At 39.4% G+C, this 27,573-nt stretch overlaps 1 protein-coding gene across 1 annotated transcript in view; it reads right to left on the reverse strand.

Annotated features, from left to right (window-relative positions):
• Positions 1 to 2,499: 2,499 nt before the first annotated feature.
• The window catches only part of LOC110837631 (meteorin-like protein), a 55,515-nt gene continuing 30,441 nt past the window's right edge, over positions 2,500 to 27,573 (reverse strand). The window contains exons 2-4 of the mRNA XM_022079956.2: positions 10,780 to 11,183; positions 8,266 to 8,322; positions 2,500 to 7,169 (exon numbers count right to left, since the gene is read on the reverse strand). Coding sequence (XP_021935648.1) covers positions 6,817 to 7,169; positions 8,266 to 8,322; positions 10,780 to 11,183 — 814 coding nt within the window. The 3' untranslated portion in view covers positions 2,500 to 6,816. The remainder of the gene's footprint in view (positions 7,170 to 8,265; positions 8,323 to 10,779; positions 11,184 to 27,573) is intronic.

Genomic DNA, 27,573 nt, shown 5'->3' on the forward strand with positions numbered 1-27,573 from the left:
TCTATGTCGAATTAAATTGTGTCAAGGCTCCGAAAATCGCCTCTCTCTCTACCCAACAGCTCATTAGCAACGTGGTACTATTTAAATTTTAAAACGCGTTGCCATAGTGCCAGCACTAACCGTTATTGCCGAAAGTGTAATAGAACTGCTCGTGACATCGGTTCTACCTGTTTAGCATGAAACATGAGCACCGAAAGGTACTTTTCTGCAGGGCTCTCATTGTTAGCACATGCCAGCGTGCAGACCAAATGCACAGCGTTTCCTTTGCCGCAGGTGTCCTGAACCTCGGCGTGAGCTAAAACAGCAGCCCAGTTTCCCTTCAGCTGAAACAGAACGGCACTGGAGCAATGTAATGATAGTTATTAGCTATATGACGTAAATTAGCAGCGTTGAATATACTTGAAGTGTCTCGTTTCAAAACATTTATTTAGACCGTTCTGTATCTCCATATGAATGCCAGATATTATTGCCTCAAAATGGTAAAAAAATCTTACCACACACGATCTTTTAATATAATCTCAAATTATATGACCTTTGTAGTTGAAACAGCATTGTTAAATAACCAAATAACAGTTAGAAAATACCTGTTCTCACGTGGATGAACGCTCATTTCGAAAGCAGCGGACAAACGCATTGCAGGAAGATTTCCACTGACTTATATTATCGACAACTTATTCATACATACGCAAAGCATGCTTAGCTGGTGATGCATGCATATTAAATAATGCATTGGTGGTTAATGTGGTCGATTTATTGCTTATGTACTTGGTTCTATTAAATGTGCAGACAATTTGAATGAAGGCATTCGATTCCCCACTTTTTCACTACACTCAATTCAGTGCATTGAACTTTTAACGCCTTACATCTTTGATATTATTGAAAGCTGCCAGCAACATGACATTTATCTTGCTTTATTTCTAATTAAAAAAACGTGTTTTAAATTACTCCGGCATAAGAACAGGCCGCCAGAGCGATTCCCTTAAGGGAAATGGTCTAACTTGTTTAAAAAAGACTCCAATTAACAGACCTCCATGGGGAATATTGTAAATGCAGTCCTTTCACTGAACAGAGATCATAAGCTACTCGTCAGCCGATTTTATCGAAAGTTTCGACAGATGCTACGTCGTATTATCTTTGAGACGCCATCAACTAAGAAATGGTTGTCAGTTCGAGAGATGTGGGTACTGAAGATGGCACTTCTCCATTATACGGGATGCCTTTGTGTAGGATCCTCTTAAAGTCTGCTGGAATCACTCGAGAGAGCAGGGATTCGTGGATAAGTGTCTGCCTTGCAATGCGTGCCGTTGAATTTTTGTAATGATAATATTTTTCACTCTTGGTGGTTTTGTCGACAGAAGACGCTTAACATCAGATCCATCCTCGTTCTGCTACTTGTAACTTCCAGTAAAATTTCAAAATTAAGGCCAAATCTTTGTATTGCTGTAGCATTAATTTCCTATGTGGTACACTGCATTGCTTTTTACGTTTTTACACCGATAATTCAGGTTTGTGAGTTTGCAACGCTAAATCTTATTGTCATCGAAGATGAGCGATCGATTGCCCTGATGATGGAGGCAGTAAACACCCCTGAAATGTTCGTCAGTTTCCACGAGATCGCAATGTTTAACAACCCAGAAGATTGCCATCTTACCGCCGTGAGAATCTGAAATTTCTCTCGCTTTATTTAATGACACCTTTTCATCTGCAAACCTTTGAATGAACTATAATGAATGACGAACTTGGAAGGATTTTCATCACCCGTTGACTTATCACTTGTTTCCTCACACCATCAAACAGCCTAGGTGGTTTATTTTAACCTATGAGCTTCAACGCGGTAGGCGTTATTAATTTGAAATAAGTTATGTTGCCTTAGACGAGGCGAAAGGACCAGAATTTGCGTGGTTGGTCTGAGGAAGGCCACGGACAAGCGGCGGAAATGTCAGTTCCCGAATAAGATTTGCTGGGGTTCTGCCAATCGTTCCAACATCGCTCCTCATTTAGCACCAGAAAATCTTTGATTTTGACAGAACTTTGTAAGAAAATCAACCTCTCTCTCTTTGGTTCACTGCATACGTATGGACTTCAGCCCAATCTGGAAAGAGAAGGAGCGAAATGTGCACCCGAGACGAGAATCTAAAGCCGGCGAGTGCAGTTGTGCCCCGAGGAGGCAACCGGTCTGTTTTCGAACTTGATTACATGTTCTCAGACCCTGTCCAGTTCCGTTAGGCAATGCCTATAACGATTTTTCTGAAATTCTTTGCGGCTCTGTCTTACTCCAATCAACCTAAGTTATCGTAAAACTGACAGGGGTCACGCTATTCCACCCAAAATACTAAAGTTTTTTTTATAAACCTTTATTAATATTCTTCTTAAATGCATTTGACTTCCAAGGCCTTAAAGGGAGCGCGGTTTAGGGAATTACAGGAACAGATGTGTGATATGTATTTTTCCTTTAGCTATCATGCTAGGAATTAAATAATAAAACAATACACTAAACAGTGTCTTAGAGAAAATTATTTATTTTGATATATTTGTCACATAAAAGCAACCATTTGTTGTATCACAGTCTTCTGATATCTACAGAAAACAAGTTACCATCCTATCTTGTCCAAAAAAAAAAATGATAATTAGTTTCTGGATATGCAACAGTGAGTAAATTAAATAACTAGACGAAATTACATTTTAATTGTAACAACTGCAAATACAAAACATGGAGAGAAACTGACAAGTTACTATAATGGCGGTACTCAGTTTCTGGCTATTTTATGTCTTCTAACTAAAGTAATGAACAAACTTTTAAACAACACTGAATGTGATTTCATAACAAACTGTAAGATCAGGAAGTATTCAACTTGATTACATTTGTGTTAGGTATAGTTAGAACAAAGCACGAGAAAATTAACACGCCGACAAAATACACGATTTTAATTCAGTATTAGTAACGTAAAGGAATGCAAGGAGAGATATGTTTTCTATATGCACTTTCTTAGATTTACGATGCTTGCTTCAGAACATACAAAATTGTTTTGCTGCTCAAAACTGGACCACAAAATCTAGTATCTCCTCAGCAATGCATATCCAAAAACACAGAGAAACTAAAGACACACTCTTTAATTCATAAGATCTCAAAAATTGTCTGATAAAAATACATTCTGAAGTATCAAACTTTTCTATTCTTTAATATAATAAGTGTCCCGATTTTTTTTAGTTACAAATATTTTAAATCAACAGTAACCAGCTTATGTATATTTACATTCTAAAAAGTTTGAAAATATACGTTCTATAATTTTTTTTGAGATCGTTCGTTTACATGACTACAGACTGTTGATAAAGGAGAAAAAAATATTACACGATAAGTTCATCATTAAAAAATAATGGCACAAAAGAGACATGGATAACCACACTTAAGGTCACATTTTACAGAATTAACAGTAATGTTTCAAAATATGTACAGTAAAACTATACAAAATTACAAAGCTGCCACGTAATGTTGGTGACATAAAAACGTCATTGTAAAGAAAACAAAATGTGTAATATTATGTAGCACTTGACATTTTAGAAAATGTTTAATACCATATAAAATAAAAGAATTATAAAGGAAATTGGAAACAAATCAGTAACAAACAATTAATTTGTAAATGATACAAACAATTTTGAAGGTAAAAGAGCATAGAATGTAGGCCTACATTTTGACAGTAGACATTTTGGCACAATGAATTCACAAGGAAGACATGTTGTATCTGAAAAATGGTTAATTTATTAGTTAATTAAATAAAATCATTTAGAAAACTGTAGCAGTGATATAGCTGGTTTTAAACATTTCTTTGCAAATATATACAAGAGGTGAAGAAGGTTTATGGTACAGAAAACGACAGTACACATGTGGTATTGGCGTGAATATAATCTATTTTTCACCAAGTCTAATTTTGTATATTGGGGTTGCATTCATTAGGCCTCTTTTTAAAAAAAAGTTTTAAAAACGTAACTATAGCATTAAAAGATATACTCTGGTAAAAATCTTCCATAATCTTAAAAGCAATATATATTTTTGCATTTACCATGCTTTTTCAGACTGATACAACACTTCTGTAAAATACAGGTAGCCCTCGATTTACGCCGGGGATGTGTTCCTGGACGAACCGGCGTAATCGGAATCGGCGTAAATTGGAACGATTTTACAATGTAAATGAATGGGAAGTCAATGACATGCGTTTCCAGCCCCCAAACATTGACGAGTAATATAACGGCATTATATTTAAAGCTCTGAAATAACGTAAATAAAATAAAGGGAATTTAAAAAATACATTTTATACACTTACAATCGGTGATGGCGTGATAAAGCGGCGTTAATTCTCTGACGAAGTCCCTGGTTAAGGATCGTCTCTTACCAGACATGGCGGTTCTTATTTTATTAATTTAATCCACAATTTATAAATATAAAACAGTTGCTACTGCAAAATAGTGGCCAAACAACAACACAAACACTTAGCAATTCGTTGGTCCCCGCGATTGACTGTGATTGTTTCATTGGAGCAAATTCGCGTCAACGAAACATACGTAATTGCAGAGAGGACTGTATTTATAATTTTTATTCAAAATCAGCGATGTAAGAACTACGATTTAGTATAAGATTCGGTACGAGAAACTTTGTAAAATGTTGTAAATAATAGTAAAATATATTTTTTTCACTTTTTTGACTTTCTGGTTTCAAAATCGGCGCAAATCGAGGGCTACCTGTATCTACCCAAGTCATTAAACTTTAATGGATGAAATTTACAGGTGAAAATGTTGTCCTACACAGTGTTATTTAATGACCTCGGATTATTTTATTTATTCTTCAAAAGGTAAAAAAATTTCCTAATATTTTCTCATGGATATTAAATTATTTTATGACATACTCTAAGATTCTTCACCACTTTATTAATTTACTACATATCTCCAATATGGAGAAATCAAACTGTGTAAACACTATGTACAACAAAGCTATCTCACTCGATGGATGGTTTGGGGTTGATTTGGTTCACTACAGCATAAAAAATTAAGCAAGGCAATGCATATTAGAAATACTATTAATCAAAGCTCCTTAATAAAAAATAGGTACAAAATCTTCATATTTATCTGAATACTCAGTCAAATGAAGTTCAGTATACATCATGACAGAAAAATTGCAGCTTAATTATGAAGCAAAAAAGACGAACTTTTGTGCTTTTGTTTTCCTTCAATCCAATGCAATGCAACATATTAACATATAAAACATTTTATCAAGCACCTGCTAAGTCAGCATTCTATATACAGTTATTGCACATTATTATAGCTTTTCCGATGGAGGAGACATTTAAAAGCTCTGACGCATGTACGCAGTTTCAATAACACTCACCAGAACAAAAACGTTGCTGCTTACTTTCGGTAATGTCTTCAATTTAAGAAAATAGTGTATATAGACCTACTTTATTTGGTTTTTAGTTTACAAATGACAGGTTCTTAGAGAATGTGTCTGCATTTTTACAATCAGGTTTTATCATTGCTTCTTTTGTCATGCTTGCATAATTTTTTACATTTATTTTTATTGTCAAAACCATAGCTTTCAAGTTTGATACCTCTGTCATGAAGACATACATTGCACTTGGACAATCACCAATTTCCCCCACAAACTTTGGCTGACAACTCTAAAACTTGTGAATTGTTCCAATGCTAATGTTTTATTTCATTCATTCATCCATCCTTATTTGTATATTTGTAAACACAGATATGTAATAAAATGTTTGATCACTGAATGTTACATTAAAAATATTTCCATGATAACCATTCATATATACTGCGTCATGTTATCAGAACGATTTAAAGTGAAAATCAACACTGTATCATTCTGCATTACCGAACTCAAAGTTTCTAATTTGCACAAAAAAAATTGTTTTTTTTTTCCTTTGTAACGGCTGATATGAACTGGTTCTATTTTCACAGCACGATAATAGGATCATAAAAAAGACAACTTGAATAACAAACGTACTACAAACTATCATGAAAGTTAAAAGTGACAATTGTTTAAACAGTCACAATCCAGAAAATCACACTACATTCATTCACTGACAGTCATCTCAGAAGTGTTTCACATTTGCTTTCAATTCATATTTCACTGTTGAAGCCAGAAATATTTTTGACATCCATTATGCCTAATGCTATTTGAATGCATGCAGAATGCTAATCTGGAATGTAAGAACTGAAACATAATATCTGTAAGACTTGAAGTTCTCACAGCGATGAGTATGAAGATTTCCGTCTTCTGGGTTGTTGCGCTGTGTAGTCTGGTCGATGTTAACCAACGTTTCAGAGGTCATACTGCCTCCGTCATCAGGACGGTATGACCTCTGAAACGTTGGTTAACATCGACCAGACTACACAGCGCAACAACCCAGAAGACGGAAATCTTCATAATATCTGTACGTTTATTAACATAATATGATCTATGATGTGAAGCTTTCACTGCAGCTTTCATAAATAAAGTCTTCTCGGGCTATCAGTCGTGTTAGTTAGTGATCAATCACCGACGTTTCGAGGACCATCTCTGTCAAATTTTCAAGGCTGTGTAGCTCGTAGCCTTGAAAATGAGGACAGAGATGGTCGTCGAAACGTCGGTGATTGATCACTAACTAACACGACTGATAGCCCGAGAAGACTTTATTAATAATATGATCTGTTATTGTCGACAAGGAAGGATATAATACCATAATCAGTTCAAGCTGATGATATAAGCATCCATTAGACACAGCTTATAACTTGATTATTCTTGTGCAACATATTACTCTTCAATCTCTTACGTTAACTTTTCAACACACAGTGTGCAGTACCTTCTTTATTTATCTTTCGAACAACATTCACCCAATCTTCCAGTCTTGGAGCACATGACAGAGCTAGATCACCTAATTTTCGTCTTGCCATGAAAACAAATTCTCCCGTCCCGTGCCTTGCACCACAGTGAAGAGCGACGTTCAGTAAAACTTGCCCGTCACTGTTGTCCGTCACAACATTGTTTGATTCACCATCCAGTGACAAAGATGTCGGTGCCATGTTGTCTTCTGTAGACTGTCTCAATAACTTTGTCACTTTCACAGTAAGCTGAGCTGCATCGAGCTCATCTCTGTTTTCTATGCTTCTAATAATTCCTCGAGTAACTGTAACGGAGGATATCGATAGGATTAACAATTTATCCATGCATCCTTACGAGTGATACAATACTGGTATTAAGGTTTACATGCGTCATGTTTGTGTTTTGGATTAAAATATATAATAAAATACAGGTCAATACACAAAACTATATTTGGGTGTTAAAATTTAAATGTTAAAATTTTAAATTTTAAATTAGCGCTATTCATCACTATAAGGATGTTACATTTGCGCGCTTTTCTTCATTTCACAACATGTTTCGATGTAATACATCATCTTCAGGTGTTGTTTTTTATTTAAAACTGTTTTATATTAAATGCATGCCTTTCAATAATTTATTATTGTAATATGTTTCGCTGGTCTTCTCGTTTTTCCCATCTTATGTTTGTTTTGAAGTATGCATAAGACGTGTTGTGTGGTGTCTCACGTCTGCTCGGGTTGATAGTCTGTTGAAAGGCATGCATTTAATATAAAACAGTTTTAAATAAAAAACAACACCTGAAGATGATGTATTACATCGAAACATGTTGTGAAATGAAGAAAAGCGCGCAAATGTAACATCCTTATAGTGATGAATAGCGCTAATTTAAAATTTTAACATTTAAATTTTAAATTTTAACACCCAAATATAGTTTTGTGTATTGACCTGTATTTTATTATATATTTTAATACAATACTGGTAGTTTTTTTTAAAATGTACATGCTTAATTTGTTACAAAGAGATATCAAATGCTACATTATAATTTCTTGGCATTTGAAAATAAATTAATAGCATGTCATGATACCAGCTAATATTATGAAATGATAAAAATTAAATGCATATTCATCAGCATTCATGTATGAATTAACCTCTTAGTTACAAGAACGTATTAATATGTTAATTAAAATAGCTATAAATATGGAAATGAGTCTGTGCTTAGTTAGGCATCACCTTCTTCTTGATGTAAAATTCATTTATGTCATCCTTGTGATGCTTCACTGCTTTTAGAAACTTATTACTTCATAGCCCCCTAAATACCATGCCAACATACGTACAGTAAAAACTTATGTATAAGAATTCTAGTTTAGCTTGAAGGAAGGAGCTAGAAAAGAAATTGCACTCACCTAAATCACTGGTGCAGAATGCGTGAGCCATCTCTTCCTTAGTACATGGCCGGCATTCTGTAAAAGAAAGGAAAATTGGAAATACATTTAATATTACATAGTGGTAACTGAACTTTATAACCTACATTAAAAACTGTCATAGATGTAAAAATATTGCTGTACTAGTTTCCAGTTATATCAAATCTAAAACTTCTTGACGATGGCGAAGAGTCAATTAAATAAAAATTTTCTTGGATATTATCCATCGTCTAGTAAATATAAAACGTAAAACGACGTTTCGGAGATGGGGCTCCATCTCCGTCTTCAGGTTCCTACACAGTTGGGCCCACTAGATAGAGCTAATCCCTATCTCCGGACTTTTTCCTTGGATATTATCGATCGTCTAGTAAATATAAAACGTAAAACGACGTTTCGGAGATGGGGCTCCATCTCCGTCTTCAGGTTCCTACACAGTTGGGCCCACTAGATAGAGCTAATCCCTATCTCCGGACTTTTTCCTTGGATATTATCCATCGTCTAGTAAATATAAAACGTAAAACGACGTTTCGGAGAAGGGACTCTATCTCCGTCTTCAGGTTCCTACACAGTTGGGCCCACTAGATAGAGCTAATCCCTCCGGAGATAGGGATTAGCTCTATCTAGTGGGCCCAACTGAGTAGGAACCTGAAGACGGAGATAGAGCCTCATCTCCGAAACGTCGTTTTACGTTTTATTACTAGACGATGGATAATATCCAAGTAAATTTTTATTCAATTAGTTTCCAGTTAAATTTCAATATATCAAGTGTGTGTTGACTAGTCACTATAGTGCACTTTTGCTCGCACAACGTTCTGACGTAATTTCGGTATTTACTACTAGACGCTTACAAGTTGAAACAATTCGGTTCTCATTTATTTCTACTTATATACTGTTTCACAAGACAAAGAATTGCTTGAATTTCTGGGTTTGTAGTTACGGGCTGCCAACACACGACACTCTGTGTCGAAAAGTGACTTACTTCTTTTCAGAAAATAAACCACGGTCTAAGTGGAGGGAATAAAATCTCTGTATAGAACAGGTGAAATGAACCCTCGGAGCTGTTCCTTTTCACGCGACCCTTCCTGAAGCACTGAAAGAGACTACTTCTTTCAGATGCAACTATCCCAGAAACTTTATGGGCTGTTATCAGTCTGTAAGATTGCTACACTAGGTGGCAACTCTGTCAGTCTGAAGTGGCCTGTTCCAAACGTTCATTATAGGCTGCCCACAGCTGTATATCGTGAGAGTGAGTGAGTGTGTATGGGTGTAGTCTGAATTTTCGGCCAGCGCATGTGTGGCCGAATGCCCATTTATCATACTTGTTGGCATGGAACCGAAAAGCCTATTCGGAATTGCGTATTGTCGACGAAAGGCACTTCTGACTTCCACTCTAAAATCCGGAATTAATTTCGTTCTGTAAGTTATTTGGCGAATTTTTAAGGCTTTCAAATGTCTTAAAAACGCATACTGACATAACATTGGAATTATCACATTTTGTAACAGATTCCAGCAAGGCACTGCAGAATTTTAATTTCTGAATTTTCGACACCTAGAAGTTTAGGCGAATGGCAAAATAAAATTTAAAAAAGTCTAAGCTGCCCCTTTATGAAATCAGAATGTAAGTAGGGGGCTCGGAAGACAAAAGTTTTCCCTACATTAAAAAGACTTTTATTTCGAAGTTTTGATTTGTGTGCGTATTATGCTCGTAGTTTTATTATAAAATACTCGTCTTCAACCGGTTTTGATCTTTTCTTTAGGTTCCGAAGTTCTCATTAGGTGACAAATGAACTGGCCGATCAAGATATCTCAATCTCTTGACGCAAAATTTGTTACTCTGTAACCTATGGCCAATTTAGTAAATTAAGAACTTCCTGCTCCGGACTAGAACAGCCTTCAGACTTTAGCAGATACATGAAGAGGCCGTGCCCCTTTACGCTTATAGAAAAGTAGAAAGGAGCTCGCAGAGAACAAGTCAGTGACCCTGCTTAAGGACACGGCCAATAAAATGGGAAGTAACAGGGAAGGACATTCCAAGAATACAGATACCTCAACCTCCCGCCTTTCCAGAATAGGCTTACCAGTTTATTCAGCCAGTTTGTGTAGTTAATGATCTAACATAGAGAATGTAACAGAAATATTAAGAAAATTACATTGCTGCAAGGAGCTTCATGATTTGTACTCTAACGAATATTATGGCAAACGAATTGAGGATCAGGTGGGCGGAGCATGAGGCAAGCTTAAGGAAAGCAAGAAACAGCCACACGATTTTAGTTGGAAAAACTGATAATGGACAGCCCATTCAAGAGGTGCAGGAGTCGATGCAGGGAGACAATATTTCGACGGACCTTAAAGAAATAGGTTGGGAGGCTGTGGACTGGATACATCTGGCTCAGAATAGGATCCAACAGCGGGCTCATGAGTACACGCTAATGGTTCGGGTTTCATAAGACAGGCTCGTGGGGTTATTGACATGATTTGAGCAATGGAAATACCTACCTTCAGTCGGGTCATAAGCAGCGCCTCCTCTTGGTAACGCCGTGAGGTCATACGTTAGGGTCGCAACTTCTTTTGTGAAGTCCGTTTTAGAGGTAGCTGCTTCCACATATAAAGCAGCCTGACCTCCTCGACTTAGGAAACACCTCACCAGTTGCACTGGCGCCCCGTCTTCCGCGGAGAAAAGCGGAACCAATGACCTTGATCCTTCCAGGAATATTCGTGCTCCCCCGAAGTTAGAGCCCACTTTGACGCAACCCCGGAAATCTCTTCCGGAGGCTCCGAGCCTGAGGAGAACCCGGAGGGCTCCGCGAGGATAAACCCACTCCAGATGGCCTTGAGAACATCGGAGATAAACCGGAGTGACGCCTCTCCCGAGCCCATCGGAAGCGGCCGTTGACAGTCCACTGAAACAATGCAATGTGTTATTTTCTCATCTTACCGATCATACTAAGGCGAACGCATGCTTGTGTTGAGCGCAAACAGAAGGATTAATAAGAATTAACTGAATTAGCATGATACGAAAACGAGTCTAAAAGACTAAAATCTTCTAAGACTTTTCGGGTATCAAATACAGACCCCTCAGGGACCCACATCAGTGGGTACGGAGACTGGCACCCCCGAGGACCCGAGCTACCCAGTGCCTGGGGGTATAACTGGGCCACCGTACCTCTGGGGGGCTGTAAATACGGAGGTATGGTCCTCCAGGTTGGGGGGTTGGGCGTGGGGCTGACAACCCCACCCTGCAAAAAGCAACTTGTTATGAAATCAGACGAAGCAACTGCCGGATGTACTCATTCACAGAGGACTGGCAAACAGATTGTCCGTGAATGAGGAAGAGTGGAAGAGGTTTTTGAAGAAGGGCAGGGCCCACACAGGGCTGTAGAGCCAATGATGATGATTATTATTATTATTACAGAACGAGATAATACAAATGAGTAAAGTACTGCTGTCTAAAATGTCCACAAGTGTAAACTGCCATAACCTGCAAGCTTTCAAACATAACCTCAATGTTTCGCACTGTCACGATATTTGAAACATGTGATTTGGTGGTACGTGTAGACACATGTCTATACAGAATTAAATGCGTCAGCCCTTGCTATCAAACGGAATTCCGAATATAAATTTCAGGAGGCTGCCATTTTTCTACGCCGCATATTTTCTGTAGGTCTGCGATCAGACAAAAGGCTTACGCCCACCACTAAGCAGTGCTATTGTCGCTGACCTCGTTCGTTCAGACAGCTGCCATGTTGGTATTATTAATGACGAGGAATTAAAAGTACTCGGAGGTGTGGGTGGCTCCCAACGGTCAACTGGCACGTAAGTTACCGGGGGGTCAATCTTGTGGACACGAACTTTCCTTGCATGTAAAGCATGCTGAAAACGAAATGTATATTTCTGTAACACGATGATCCACGTCCCCACACGTGTCATAAAACGAAGGATGAAGCTGTAAAAGTGGGATGCAGTAATAGTGTCAGACACTGAATTAATTTCCACGCGCTCCAGATCCGTGCCGTCTCCGTGGTTATCGTTTCGACGACGAGGTCGGTAATGGATTGTTCATGTAAAGACACGAATTGAAGATCAATTCAGTTGCTGGGCAAAAATCCAGGCAGTGGTAGAAAGTAAAATAATTAAGGTAATGATATCTGTGTACATCTTTACATATCCAAATACAACGGAAAAGATTATGCAGAAAATATGTATCTCGGTAAGCATAGTGCTTCATAACTTTCAGAGGAGAATGTGTTGCGCATAGGAAAGCCATATCGATGTTCCGATTGACTCCGATATCGTTGGAAATGCAACAAAATAGCAAACAAAGATCCATGCTTCGGTTGGCAAGTTGGTCAACCATTTCAGATACTCGCTCAAGTGGCTATGATAACAGTGGTTAACGGTAATTATCATGCTCGTTATTGCAAACCGTATTTGTTTACGATTTTTACAAGGGGCGTGGAAAATGAAAAACGTTACCAAGAAAGTGCGTGGTTTTTGTTACGTTTATGTCGCTTTACATCTGAATGGCATTAATGGTTTACTCAGCACAACATGGCCGTGGCATTTTAATGAGATTTTTACCTTTGTCTTTCCGCAGACGATAAATATCCCGAGAGACAGCAGGCTAATGAAATCTCTGTCATTCATTGCACATCGCACAAGAGAGATAATTTTATGTAATACAATGTAGCCGAGACGCATTGTGCAGGAGGAATTAGAACCAACATCTAGGCAGAACAAATTAGAGAAATGACGGCTGTGTAATACCAAAGAACCCACAAAACGCGTAATTCGCCCTACTCATCAATCTGGTAATGCAGATGGATTAAGATACCACTAAGTATCTTTTTGAAAATCCAAGCCAGAGGCCAGCCAATTTTTCTTTGCTCGGATGTCAGAATTTTCCAATTAAATCAGGTTCATCGCCTTCTTCACAGTAGGTCACCAATGGGCCATATTCTGAGCCAGCTGAATACAATCCAATTCATATTTTTCAACGCACTTACGCGTGCTACATGTCCTTGCAACCTAGCCTTCTTGATTTAATCAGACAAAGAATATAAAAATGAGCGTAAAGTTCCCCGTTGTGTGTAACTGTCTCTTATTCCCCGCCCTTTTTCTTTGGTTTAAATATTCTAAGAACTTTTCTTACACAGTCCAAGGGCGAGAGAGAGAGAGAACGCCCAGGGGCAACCCTGTTTCACATTCGGGAGGTCACGGGTTCAGTATCAGTCCGGAGACTGGCTATCGCTACAAACGTTTCTTCAGTAGTTTTCCTCAGTTCTTAATTAGGCCATTCATGCTATTTTCATTACACAGTTTCTTATTCATCCTACCACTCAACGCTGTACTGTATAGTCTGAAGCTAACTGGAAACGTTGTGAAGTAATAGAATAAAATAAATAAATACGAGTGACAGACGACGTTTCACATCACAGAAAATAACCATGTCAAATTTCAGTGAATTCTCACCACCACCATTGTCGTCGTCGTCTAGTGGCGACGTTAGTAATTCTTGGAGCTCTCTCTCCACTCCACGCACCTCTGCATGGCGTGGAGCTTAGTTAACCTCCAGTGACAACTTTACCTTTAGCTTGTATTTAAATATTTGGTGTTTTATGCAGTCAATATGACAGACAGGTAACAATGTAACCTTTGTTGGCATGCAGTACTTGGAAACTGCTGTGTGTATGAACGATTTAAAAGATTCCCAGAACACTAATACCATTCTCTGACAATATGACACCGTTAGTAGTCGTTTCATAATCACAAAGTACACATTCCGGTTACCAGGTATGTAAATTCGATTTTTACATACATGAAGACCTTTTCAGAAGTGAACCTGGGATATCGCTAGGCAAGGTAATCTAACTTATACAACAAAAGTTATCGATAATTTAAAACATGACAGCACACCCACTACAACATGTCAAGTCCGGTTTCACCTCACCTCAGCCCGGGGCGTAGTTCGATTCTGTGGAACTTTTATTCATAACAATGATTCGTGTTTTATTTCCTTCGCCTTCTTTAGGGCGTGGTCTTAAGAGAGCTGTGTTTTGTGCACGAGACACATTCAGCTGTAAATCCATTCGATATCTCAGCATCACAGACATTCGTATGAAAATGATTATCCTTTGAGGTCATAAAATAGACCTCATTAAAACGTGGACAGAATTTTATTATTACTGAAGTAACAGATAGCAATGGAAAGGAAATAAAAGCAGTGAGCCACTTCAAAAGTTCATTTTTAACCCACGTGCTGCTGCAAATTATACAGACAAGTTACGAACAAGCTACATTCGTGAGTCTTTGCTACCATTCAGCTCAGAATATTTTACTTTCTTGCCAACAATCTAAAAACATTAAAAGAGTCTTCTCGGGCTATCAGCCGTGTTAGTTGGTGATCAATCGCCGACGTTTCGAGGACCATATCTGTCTTCGAAACGTCGGCGATTGATCACCAACTAACACTGCTGATAGATCGAGAAGGCTTTATTTATGAAAGCTGCAGTGAAAGCTTCACATCATAAATCTAAAAATATGATTATTACATTTTACAGAACTATATTTGTACCTGTTAGATATGGGAACTGAGGATGGATGCCTGAGAATATCTGAACCTTAAGATATAGTAAGATGGAGAAACCTGCACTGCTGCTCTATATAATTAACATATTAATGGAATATTCCATATTATAGTAACAGGGAGAGGCAGTCAGTGCCTGCAATGAATTTGCCTACATCACCACAACTGCCCGTGGTACAGCCATTGTAAGTAAACAGATCCACTGTGCAGCATAAACTACTCTTTAAATAGTATTCGTTAGCCTATCAACTACAAATAAGGTGTTAGATAATTTCACAAACAATTGCATTCAGATCAAGAGCTATTTCCATTTAAATTCGTTACAAGGTCAGAAAAGAAAATTGTATTACAACAATTGATAAAACAAAAAAAACAAGCACATAAGAATTTCATCTCACTCAAAATGCAGTCTATTTATCATCCTTTAAAAAAAACACAACCAGAAGGAAGGTCATTAGATTACTCTGAGGAGTTTACTAAGAAGCCCTCCAAAGTAAAAGGGAAATAATTTATGTTCATGTCATTAATCATGAACATATAGACATTCACACAATAGACTCAAAAGAACGTACCAGTCACTAACGCAAGCAAAAATGAAACAAAAGAATGGCTGTTCATGGAGTTTCAGAATATACCGCCTCTATAACAAAATAATAAAGCCAGGACTGATTCGACCATACGCCGCTGATGGAAAAATAGTTTGTATTTGTCATTGGACAACCAGTTCTTGAACATGCTGTGAAACTTTACGGATTTGTCCGGAAGGTCCATTCTCGGCCCGGAGGCCGGCTATCCTAAGGCTCTTCGTGGTTTCCCTCAGTCCCTCCAGGCTTATTCCGCGACAGTACCTTAAATTAGGCCACGATCTCTTCATTCCACACCTTTTCCAATTCTTTATTCACTATCATCGTCTCATTCGACGCTATATAGTATGAGCTACTTAAAAGTGTCATTAAATAAACTATAAAATAAATACATAAATTAACAGGTTTAAAAATGTATCACTGATTAACACGCAGCATTAAGGCTGGAACTACTTTGACTTTCTCTTAGAATAATTATATAAACTGAATTGTTCGGAAAGTAAGTAAGAGTAGTTTAAATTCGTGCATAGCCTGCTACAGAGTTCAGTTCATAATCTTTTTGTCTCCCCGTTTTTGAACCTTGTTTCAGTGAAGGAATGATTAATAAATAATAACGGCTCAAATCGATATATCATGACGTGCCTGGAGGGACTACGGAAAACCACTAATATCTCAGGATAACAGGTCTCCGGGTTTTTATTTAAACTCACGAACCAAGACGGCCATTCACTTCATTCTGTCTCTCATCTAAAAACGCAGAGAAACTAATTTTACCAGTTCTTTTGTATGGATATAACACGTGGCCTGTCATTTTAACTGGGGGGGGGGGGGGGGGTTTGCGGGTGTTAACGAAGAGATTGCTGACAGGAAATATCAGGATGATGAAAGTTTGCATTCTACACCGGGTATAATGATAGTTACCAAACAGAGAATGATATGGCCGGAGCATGTAACACGCACGACATTCATACAATATCTGCCAGAAAACCTTGCGGGAAGAAACCCTGTTCATAAGATAACAGGGCGCATATAAGATCGGAAAATTAAAATGGCTGTTGAAAAGGGTATGGGGACCGGGACGTGATTCACGTGGTTCAGGACAAGGGCAATGAACATCGGTTTCTATAGAGAACGGTGTATATCTCGATTACCTAAGCAGTTATTAACTTCTCAATAAGGACTGTGTTCATCGAGTCAGTAAAATACAACCAATTTTCGTCCAAGATCGACAAATAATATAGATACCACGCGAAATAGTTTCGATTTAATGACGATTACCGACGTATGTGATGTATCATTCCGGCATAGAACCCAATGTTTTTAGTGCATAAAGCGATAATTTTTTTAGTTTAAAAACGCCAGAGACAACAGCGTCACTTTATTTTGAACTTCTGAAACATGATACAAACTTTCATTCTTCGGATGGGTATAAAAGTACCAACACGACGATGGAACGAACATTTGAGGCAATGTTTTAAAAATTAACTATAGTAGCGGCCTCAGATAAACCTGACCATGCAGGGAAGTTGTGAAGAGTGAACATTTCCACACATTATTAGTCATTCCGACGACACACGTGTTACATGCCAATACTCGGCAGATGTATCTTGAAATCGCAGTAATCCAATTGGCGACTGTCTTGCCAACGTGGTAAAGTGACTAACATCTTACGTTTACAGACACCTGCCCTGGTCTTCAGGTGTAGTGAATGGAGAAGAGCACCTACTCTGTGGGGCCCATTAGAATGAGCTAATCTCAATCACTGGACGCGACATCACACCGCACCTGAAGATGAGGGCAGATCCTGTCTTGTGCAGTTTTAAAACATCAGACGATGGACAAAGTCCAAAATCCCAACTGTATTAAACCAAGGTCAGAACCCTTCAGAATACGTTTACAACAGGATGTTTCACGAAAAGCAATTCCTGGCATTTAACTTTTATCTTTTTGTGGTCTACAGGGTTTAAAAGCTTCGAACTATAAAAGCAGCATTTTGCATTTTTGAAAGAATAATTCCCTGCTGGAAAACGCGTCAAATGTTCAGCGAATCCGACGATGGTTATATTTTGGGTTGTAGCACCGTGTAGTCTGGTAGACGTTTACAACCCAGAAGACAGCCATCTTAAAAACTCTTCCTGTTATCACAGCAGATGAATGAACCCCTATAAAGTTCGTCTATAGTTTAGCCCTCATTTTACGCCATTCGCATTGTTTGACTTTAATTGGAGTGTGACGTTCGTTTGCTTTCTGGTGTGACAGAATTGCCTAACATTAAGGGACAAGGCAATAAGAAGGAATTTAATCTTTTAATAAATGTACGCAGATCAGAATACGTTAGCAGGTAACGCGTTCACTTAAAACGAGCGGTATGTAGCTTCAATTGAATAAAAAAATTTCTTGGATATTATCCATCGTCTAGTAAATATAAAACGTAAAACGACGTTTCGGAGATGGGACTCTATCTCCGTCTTCAGGTTCCTACACAGTTGGGCCCACTAGATAGAGCTAATCCCATCTCCGAAACGTCGTTTTACGTTTTATATTTACTAGACGATGGATAATATCCAAGAAAATTTTTATTCAATTGCCTACTCAATATCTTCAAAATTAATTGGTCCAGATGTAATTCTAAATCAGAACGGGCTGTCATCCGTCTAAACACTTAAACGAAGACATCTGGTGCACTTGAATAATGTTCTCACATTACGTTGCCTTGATACATCTGAATGGCAACGCTGGCAGAAACGTCTTTCCACAGGAAACTGTTTCAGGCTTCCCGCTCAAGACGAAAGGCAATATCAGCAAATTGAGTGTAGGTTGCCCCTGGCTTGTAGGCAGAAAACAAACATGGTGGAGGGATTTCCTTGCCTTATCTTCTGGTGTCCATTATCTCGGTTTTTATTTCGATTGCAAAACCACAAACACAAATAAGGGCGTAGGTTCTCCAAATTAAACATTTGTTTATCGCCGACTGTTATAACGACTAATTGTTTCCACGATGTTGTTTGTTCCTTCATAACTTCACTATTTCCTTCCTTCCTTATCGGTTACTTCGACTCGTGTTTCGACTTCTAAGGCAAGAAACCATACGCCCTGCCTCTTCCGTCCTTCGTGTAGTAGTGGATTAGGTGGAGATCAGTGTGCCACATTGATATTCGTCAGGTTACTAAAGAGAAATTATTTGTAACGATGTAACTGCCTGAACTAGTATAATTCGTATTTACAGAAATACATGACAAACAAAATTTAAAACAGGAACTCTTAAGATAACCGAATAAAATTGTTAAAGCGGATGTCATGACCTGCTATTTCATGCGAATCACAGAAAATAAGCTGTATCCATAACAGGAATTGAAGTCAAAACATTCATAATATTACACGTAGAATATCAAAATACAAAAACAAGCAACGAAAACGTGTTTGAAATGAAGAAATTGTATCCTAAAAAAAAAAAAATTGAACAAAACTACAGATAGAGTAGAATTCAGACCACAAAGTGCAGTGGAGCCTTTCCTTAGCTATAACATTCAATGACTCTCCATTTTGCCCAGTGCATTTCGTCGTCACGAAAAACGTCATCTAGGACTTCTTCCTTCTTCGAAATTTGATCAACATCATCATCAAATCGAACTCGTTTGGAAGCGTGTGTAGAAGAAAAAGCTTGTATCTCAACGTTGTACAATACATAGAAACAGAGTTAAACATTTCATTAGACGTTGTTCAGATGCAGCTGCAATAACCGCTTTAAAACTCGTTTTTCTCGAAACCTTCTAAAATGCAGTTAGTCGCTTCATACGTGACACGGACGATTAATTCGTTTCGTGATTAGAAGCAAGAGCCAGCCAGCTGGTCTCTGTAACTGACACGTGTTGCTTTCTATTGACGATGGAACTTAATTTTTAAATATTAACTGCATCAATTAATATAGCATTTGTATACAAAACCCGATAACACGAACAACCATAGACCTTCCAGTTACTATAGTTACCGCCGTCTTAATTCTCATCTGTACAACACGCGAAGATTAATCCGTAAAACTTTTTAACCAAGAATTTAATTTGTTTAGTATTCTAAGAGGGGTGGTTTGTACTCGCAAACCCTTCATCTGCTGATGGTCCTGGCAATTATTCCTTCAACCACATTTCTTTCCTTTCAGAACGCCTTCAATCTCTCTCGAGCAGTCATTAAATCAGACTGATGATTCTCACTTTCTGCATCAACTTTGATTTAACACCTGTTATTCGTATATTCTACTGCCCTTGTATTATTAAAGTAATTACAAGCGAAATAGGGTTCATTTATTTCTTTTTCGATTAATAATTAGATCCTTTGCGTTGTCTGCTCTCATGAAAAGTCGAAGGTAATGTCATGAACGTCTTCAGCTGTGCCGGTGTGTTTCTGAAGGCTATGACCGTTCAGTATTTTCATTCGCTATATTTCTGGCTTAAATGTCATTCATAATTACGATCCTGTGAATCAATGTATAAAACAGAACTCCGCAATTTTGAGGGTTAAATATAACGCTAACACGTCAATTGTATGAAATACCGTTTGTTGGAAGTGGTTAAGAAACACGTTGTAATTATTTAATCGAAATGCTCTTTTGTGCGTGCGCACATTTAACATTTTCGAGCAGACTTTTCTATCAAGCTTCATTCTCTCGCTACAATTAAAATATTCGAAAGGTGGAGCTACATTGTGCTTGGATAATAGCCTGCACAGCCTTGCATGCGTCCAGCACCTGTTGTATAAGCATTCCTGCACGATGAGACGGCTTACCTCACGTCATAAAAACCGCACATAAAAACGTTCTATCCTGCACGGTACATACATGATTATGATTCATCGTCACGAGGGATTTCCTCTACCATGGAGCAGCACAGGCAAACGGAATCCTCGAGTATACCAGAGCAGTTCCCTGGCGCCTGACGTACCTACCAGGGATACCTCGGATATTTTAGAACGTCTGTTTCTGTGCACTGTCAACATGTTGAATGTAACTGGGTTTTTTTATATTTCAAAATTTTGAAATATACAAGTCATCACTGACATCATTTGAGCGGATGTAGCTCTGGTTTTGGTTTTTAGCTTTCATTGTCCACTTTTCGCTCTCAAAATTGTCTGCTAAGGCTAGGGTATTATGTCTTATTCTAGCGTGTTTCTGAACTGTCGATGGTTTGAAATCGTGTTGATAAAACCTACAGCTTTTAAATTTTTTTTTAGAAATGTTAACTTCCGCACCGAAATCACTTTCATTGGCATTTTCCATCCGAAGCAAGTAGCATATGCTGCAGTGCCCAAGCGATGAGAGCGCGCGTGGGGGCGTGACGGTGAACCACGCTTTCCCGACCTCTGCGCCAGCCTGAGGCGAGTTTGTCAACCTTCTCTTCCAGTCGCCCACTGGAGGGGGGGGGGGGGAAGAGACTCAAAAAACCGTGAACATCTCTGTTCTCCAAACATTGATATCTACCGCCATATTTCTGGTTTGTCCTCGTGGAAACAGGGCCCGCCTTTGTCTCGTTTCTTTGCCGGATCATGTGGCTGGGGCCTGTGTTTGACTTTCTTATAAGGGGATGATTATATTTCTAGAAGACATTAACTATGGATTGGCTGTAGTCATTTTTACTCACAAAAAAACTTCAGTGAACCTTTTAAAAAGACGAGGAGTTTGAAGTAAACAGAGCAGCGGATAGTCAATCCCAGTAATGCAGATTTCAAAGAGACAGCCTGTGAATTTAAGTGTAGTAGAAAGACTCTGAACAAACATTTGTTTTTCTTAATGCAAGGAAAACATACAAAGCATTGATAGAGTTTCTGTTGATATTATGTCCGCCTTTATACAGATGTTTGAACTGTAAAACAAACTAACAAGTCTCATTTTGCGTATATAAATAATGCGGGCAACAAAAACGTGCTTCATTTCGCTACAATAACAGCTGAATACAGAAAATATTCATTAAGCATTACAGACAATATTAGGCGATTCGAAACTTTCTTTCTGCGACAAAACATTCTATCATAATCTTCGCATCAAAGCTGCTCAACCTCTTTAACACTGCACATCATTGCGTAAACAGAATGATTAATAATCTCCATTCAGTGACGATGTATTAAACACGGAAGTAGTGCGTAGCATCAGAAGCACGCACAATCATAAATGTGGCGAGACACATTCAGAAACGCTATCCCCAAATTTGGTTGCAGGAACTGAGAAAAAATATATCCTCGGACTAAATGCATTATTTTCAGGGAATCTTTAAAGGGATGAGAACTACCTGGTGATCGTAACAAACTCGAGGGATGGTGATATTAAAAGACAAATCAAATAGCGTGTCAGATCATTGGTAATAACTGTTAGTGTCAAGAAGCTCCCTTTCTGATTGTGCAAACGGCACTATTAACCAGCTGATTTTCGTAATGGTGAGGTGTAGTGTTTTCTTCGCGGTACGGTCTGGATTCGTAAATATTATGAAGACGAGCTTCGGCTTCAAAGGGTTAACCAGCTGATTTTCGTAATGGTGAGGTGAAGTGTTTTCTTCGCGGTACGGTCTGGATTCGTAAATATTATGAAGACGAGCTTCGGCTTCAAAGGGTTAAGCAAACGTTTGCCATTTCAACATGTTCAGCGCGTTACGCAGGTGGTACTTGTGTAAAATCACAACTGGAAATGCAAATTTGTATCCACCTGTAGGAGGGAGGGGGAGAGTTCCGGCAAAAACACCTGTTCGGAAGAAAGTTGCTGCCAAAAGACTGCGAAGTCGCATGCACGGATGCCTGATATCTCACTCAGACCGGAAGCAACCATCTTGCGTTAAACAGGTCAGTGGCAGGTGCAAGTCGTCATGACTCCCTCACATCTTATGTAATCGCGTGGCCTGGAGGATGAAGCTCTTTACTGTGACGTCCAAAATTTTATTACGTAAGGACATCGGCTACGAAGTACTCCACACCATGTAATTTGCTTAAAGTGAGTTAAGCTGCTGTTTTACGACACTAACTCAGATAAGAGGTAGCTTTCTTGAGAAGCTAATACCCGCACGGCTAATAAAAATTTCACTGCCTTTTACAGGAACAAGAGCCCGCCAACGGGACTACCAACATTATAAATTTACCTATTGTTTTGTATGAATGTTTGACATATCTCATGCATTAAGGGAAGGATACAGAATAGGTCTGTTTACAAAAACTGTGCTGAGGAGGAAATTTGGACCTGTGAGAAACAGGGGGCTTCCAACTGGGCACCTCCCAGATATGTGGACAGCATTACTGGTTTAGTCAGTGATTGAGAAGAAACCTCAGAAAAATGCAAGAAGGCTGGCAACTATGCCAAGATTAGAAGAGGACACCCTCAATGCAATCTGCTGTGCCTAACGTGACGTATTAAGGAAGACAAACAGAAAAATGTAGTATACGCCTAGCCGGATTCGAACCAGGTGGTACACCCCGGACCCAAGTTAATCACCGCTCTGCTAACATCCCAGATCCGTTTATATATTTATAAATATATATTGTCCATATTACATACGTATCTAAGAAAATTGTTGCAGAAACAGCGAGAAGACGATCGATTTTTGAACAGTCTCCTGTTTCAGCATATATATTTACGTGTACACAACAGTTTAGGGGGCAGAAACTGAATATAATCAATCTGTGGTCCTCCAGCAATATAATGTTTAGACCGAGTCTGATAAACGTCGGTCAAATTGTTACTAAATTTGCTGCGGAAGACGGACACCCCCAAAATGCAAACGCGATAGAAAACCCTTCTCTGTTAGATGGCAAGGAACCTTAATGATAAAACAGATTGAGCAAAAAAGTGACCGAGTTGACGTCATTAATTAAAACTGGTTAACCTGATCGCCTTCAGTTCGAGAGTACTTCATTTGCAAGTCGCACACAAAAACTGTACTGTTGAAAGAAATAACAAGGATTTTTTGTCGAATAAATGAACAGTAAAACGTCAAAGCCATGTTTGTATTTAGATTTGCAACAGAAAATCCTTCTTATATGAGGCGTGACTGCAATAGAAAAAGTTTTAATGTGGGTCATAATAATATACTATTGAGCTGGTTAGCGGGACGTACACGGTTCGAATCTCAGCTGTGTTACTGGCTATTTTGAGCGAGGATTTCCGTATTCTCTTCCAGGCAAAGGGCCGGAATAATATCTCTTTCCGAATTCTTTTGTATTCACGTTCCAACCTCATTGGATACTATTACGCCTGAACTTGGAACCTACGAATGAAACAATATTAATACTGATATCCCATATGGAATACAAAACCGTACAGTTATGCAAATTGTAGAGAGTTCTCTAACGGCATTTTATTTGTATGGATCAGTGACGCTAATTTAAGCAGCTTATTGTTGTTATTACAACTATATTTAAGCTACAATGTAACATTTGTTGAGGTTAGCAGTTGAGTGGAATCATCTGGCTGTGATATGGCCTGGTGAAGTTCTTGTGAACACGGTAACAATCTTCCGGTTCCATAAAAGCCAAGGAATTTTAAGACTAACTGAGCGACTGTCTGCTTCAAAAAGGCTCTGTTCAATAGAGTTAAGTAAAGAGTGGTTTACAGTTGTGACCTTGGACATCTCGACTGAAGCCACATGAAACATTCAGGGCCCTCGAGGTACCTATCGTACTGGTCCAGGCAGATGAAACTCTTTGTGGGGAGATGCAGAGCTCCGCGTCCCCTTTCCTACTTGCTGAGATTTGCATCCATTAAGGGATGGGCTTTATTGCCTTCTGAGGAAAGTTTGCGTCACTTCATAAACAAACAATTTCCACAAAAAAAAAACCCGAAAATTAAACCCAAACAACCAAGCTTTCGTCTTTCTCAACTCAATTTGTCTTAACTGGAATATTTTTAAACAACTTTTCTGTTCTTGTATCCCTCGGCGTTGAATGATAAGGTGCAAGCACACGTTATGCTCGTGGTGGGAGGGATGGCTTATCTCTGGCACAGACAGCTGAAGAAACGATTGCGTCTTGTTGACCTAAGACACGATCTTGCTAAATGACAGCCACACCCAGCCTTTGCCGCCAGTATGAGGAGGGATTCGTCGCTTCCTGTCTTGAAGTAGAAGATTCCACCCTAAAGAATGCACAAGAGATGCTTCGTCTTGAAGATTGACATACAAGAAACATCCCAAAATGGAAGGGCACGGTTGTAAATACTTGCCTTCAGCTCTCAACCACCGTGCAGAATGAATTTGAATAAACAGCTCTCTGTGTTCACCGAAATAAATTTGTTTTAATATTTCATCGGTACTTAACTGATAAAGCCACGGTGGTCTAGCGGTTAGAACGCTAGCCTTGTAATCCTGGGGGTCTCGGGTTAGATTCCCGGCGGTGCCCGAATTTATAACTTGTGTTGGGCAAGGCCGTGGTCTAGGCAACACGGAGTTTTCCTCCGTGGCATCCCAACAATTACTCCATTCACACACAGAAGAAGGCAATGGCAAACCACTTCTGGATCATCTGCCAAGAACGTATATGAACAGGTCCCAGTCCGAGAAGAGAAAAGGATGGAAGGATCCTGTTCATATGGACCTGTCGTCAGACAGAACACTAAATAATAATAAGATGAGGTGGTCTAGCGGTTAGAACGCTGGCCTTGTAATCCTGGGGGTCTCGGGTTAGATTCCCGGCGGTGCCCGAATTTATAACTTGTGTTGGGCAAGGCCGTGGTCTAGGCAACACGGAGTTTTCCTCCGTGGCATCCCAACAATTACTCCATTCACACACAGAAGAAGGCAATGGCAAACCACTTCTGGATCATCTGCCAAGAACGTATATGAACAGGTCCCAGTCCGAGAAAAGGATGGAAGGATCCTGTTCATATGGACCTGTCGTCAGACAGAACACTAAATAATAATAATAATACTTAACTGATGTTAAATCGAACTTAATCGGTTTTATCAAAAACGACCATTCGCACAAAAATCGCAAGTCAGAAACTAAAACATTAGGCGTGTAAAATTCTACGTGTATCTGAGCTTTTTCTCATGACATTTGATTAAACACGAAGAAGTGCCGTGTGGTGTGATTATCTTAGGAACAACATACTTGTTGCACTGCCGGAAAGAACATACTTGTCACACGTGTGCAGACCGATCAGTTGGTCATTCATAAACACAGAGGGGTCAGAGAAACAAAGAAAATAACCTTAACAATATTATTGCTCGATATTTTCCCGTCTGGAGGTCGGTGTATATAAGTTCGGTTTTCGGACGAGAGACGCAGCTGTCCTCGAAAGCCGAACTTATACCACCCTCATCTGTCTCCCTAAAAGCACTTGTTCAGAAAATAAATAATAAGGGATACATTGGCTATAGAGTTAATGCGCAAGGCCTGAGACCCAAAGATGAATACCTCGCCAGGTAAAAAAGTAGGGTAAACTTGCGACGATACCTATGGAATGAAGCACCATAAGAGAAATTATTATTTATTTAGTGTTCTGTCTGACGACAGGTCCATATGAACAGGATCCTTCCATCCTTTTCTCGGACTGGGACCTGTTCATATACGTTCTTGGCAGATGATCCAGAAGTGGTTTGCCATTGCCTTCTTCTGTGTGTGAATGGAGTAACTGTTGGGATGGCACGGAGAAACCGGGGAAGCCCCCGGAGGAAAACTCCGTGTTGCCTAGACCACGGCCTTGCCCAACACAAGTTATAAATTCGGGCACCGCCGGGAATCGAACCCGAGACCCCAGGATTACAAGGCCAGCGTTCTAACCGCTAGACCACCTCATCTTATTATTATTTAGTGTTCTGTCTGACGACAGGTCCATATGAACAGGATCCTTCCATCCTTTTCTCTTCTCGGACTGGGACCTGTTCATATACGTTCTTGGCAGATGATCCAGAAGTGGTTTGCCATTGCCTTCTTCTGTGTGTGAATGGAGTAATTGTTGGGATGCGACGGAGGAAAACTCCGTGTTGCCTAGACCACGGCCTTGCCCAATACAAGTTATAAATTCGGGCACCGCCGGGAATCTAACCCGAGACCCCCAGGATTACAAGGCCAGCGTTCTAACCGCTAGACCACCTCATCTTATTATTATTTAGTGTTCTGTCTGACGACAGGTCCATATGAACAGGATCCTTCCATCCTTTTCTCTTCTCGGACTGGGACCTGTTCATATACGTTCTTGGCAGATGATCCAGAAGTGGTTTGCCATTGCCTTCTTCTGTGTGTGAATGGAGTAATTGTTGGGATGCCACGGAGGAAAACTCCGTGTTGCCTAGACCACGGCCTTGCCCAACACAAGTTATAAATTCGGGCACCGCCGGGAATCTAACCCGAGACCCCCAGGATTACAAGGCCAGCGTTCTAACCGCTAGACCACCTCATCTTATTATTATTTAGTGTTCTGTCTGACGACAGGTCCATATGAACAGGATCCTTCCATCCTTTTCTCTTCTCGGACTGGGACCTGTTCATATACGTTCTTGGCAGATGATCCAGAAGTGGTTTGCCATTGCCTTCTTCTGTGTGTGAATGGAGTAATTGTTGGGATGCGACGGAGGAAAACTCCGTGTTGCCTAGACCACGGCCTTGCCCAATACAAGTTATAAATTCGGGCACCGCCGGGAATCTAACCCGAGACCCCCAGGATTACAAGGCCAGCGTTCTAACCGCTAGACCACCTCATCTTATTATTATTTAGTGTTCTGTCTGACGACAGGTCCATATGAACAGGATCCTTCCATCCTTTTCTCTTCTCGGACTGGGACCTGTTCATATACGTTCTTGGCAGATGATCCAGAAGTGGTTTGCCATTGCCTTCTTCTGTGTGTGAATGGAGTAATTGTTGGGATGCCACGGAGGAAAACTCCGTGTTGCCTAGACCACGGCCTTGCCCAACACAAGTTATAAATTCGGGCACCGCCGGGAATCTAACCCGAGACCCCCAGGATTACAAGGCCAGCGTTCTAACCGCTAGACCACCTCATCTTATTATTATTTAGTGTTCTGTCTGACGACAGGTCCATATGAACAGGATCCTTCCATCCTTTTCTCTTCTCGGACTGGGACCTGTTCATATACGTTCTTGGCAGATGATCCAGAAGTGGTTTGCCATTGCCTTCTTCTGTGTGTGAATGGAGTAAT

Source organism: Zootermopsis nevadensis, unplaced genomic scaffold (genome assembly GCF_977971745.1).
Source record: "Zootermopsis nevadensis isolate Lab colony 2312 unplaced genomic scaffold, Znev_1.0 Znev_ptg000003l, whole genome shotgun sequence".
NCBI lineage: Eukaryota > Metazoa > Arthropoda > Insecta > Blattodea > Termopsidae > Zootermopsis > Zootermopsis nevadensis.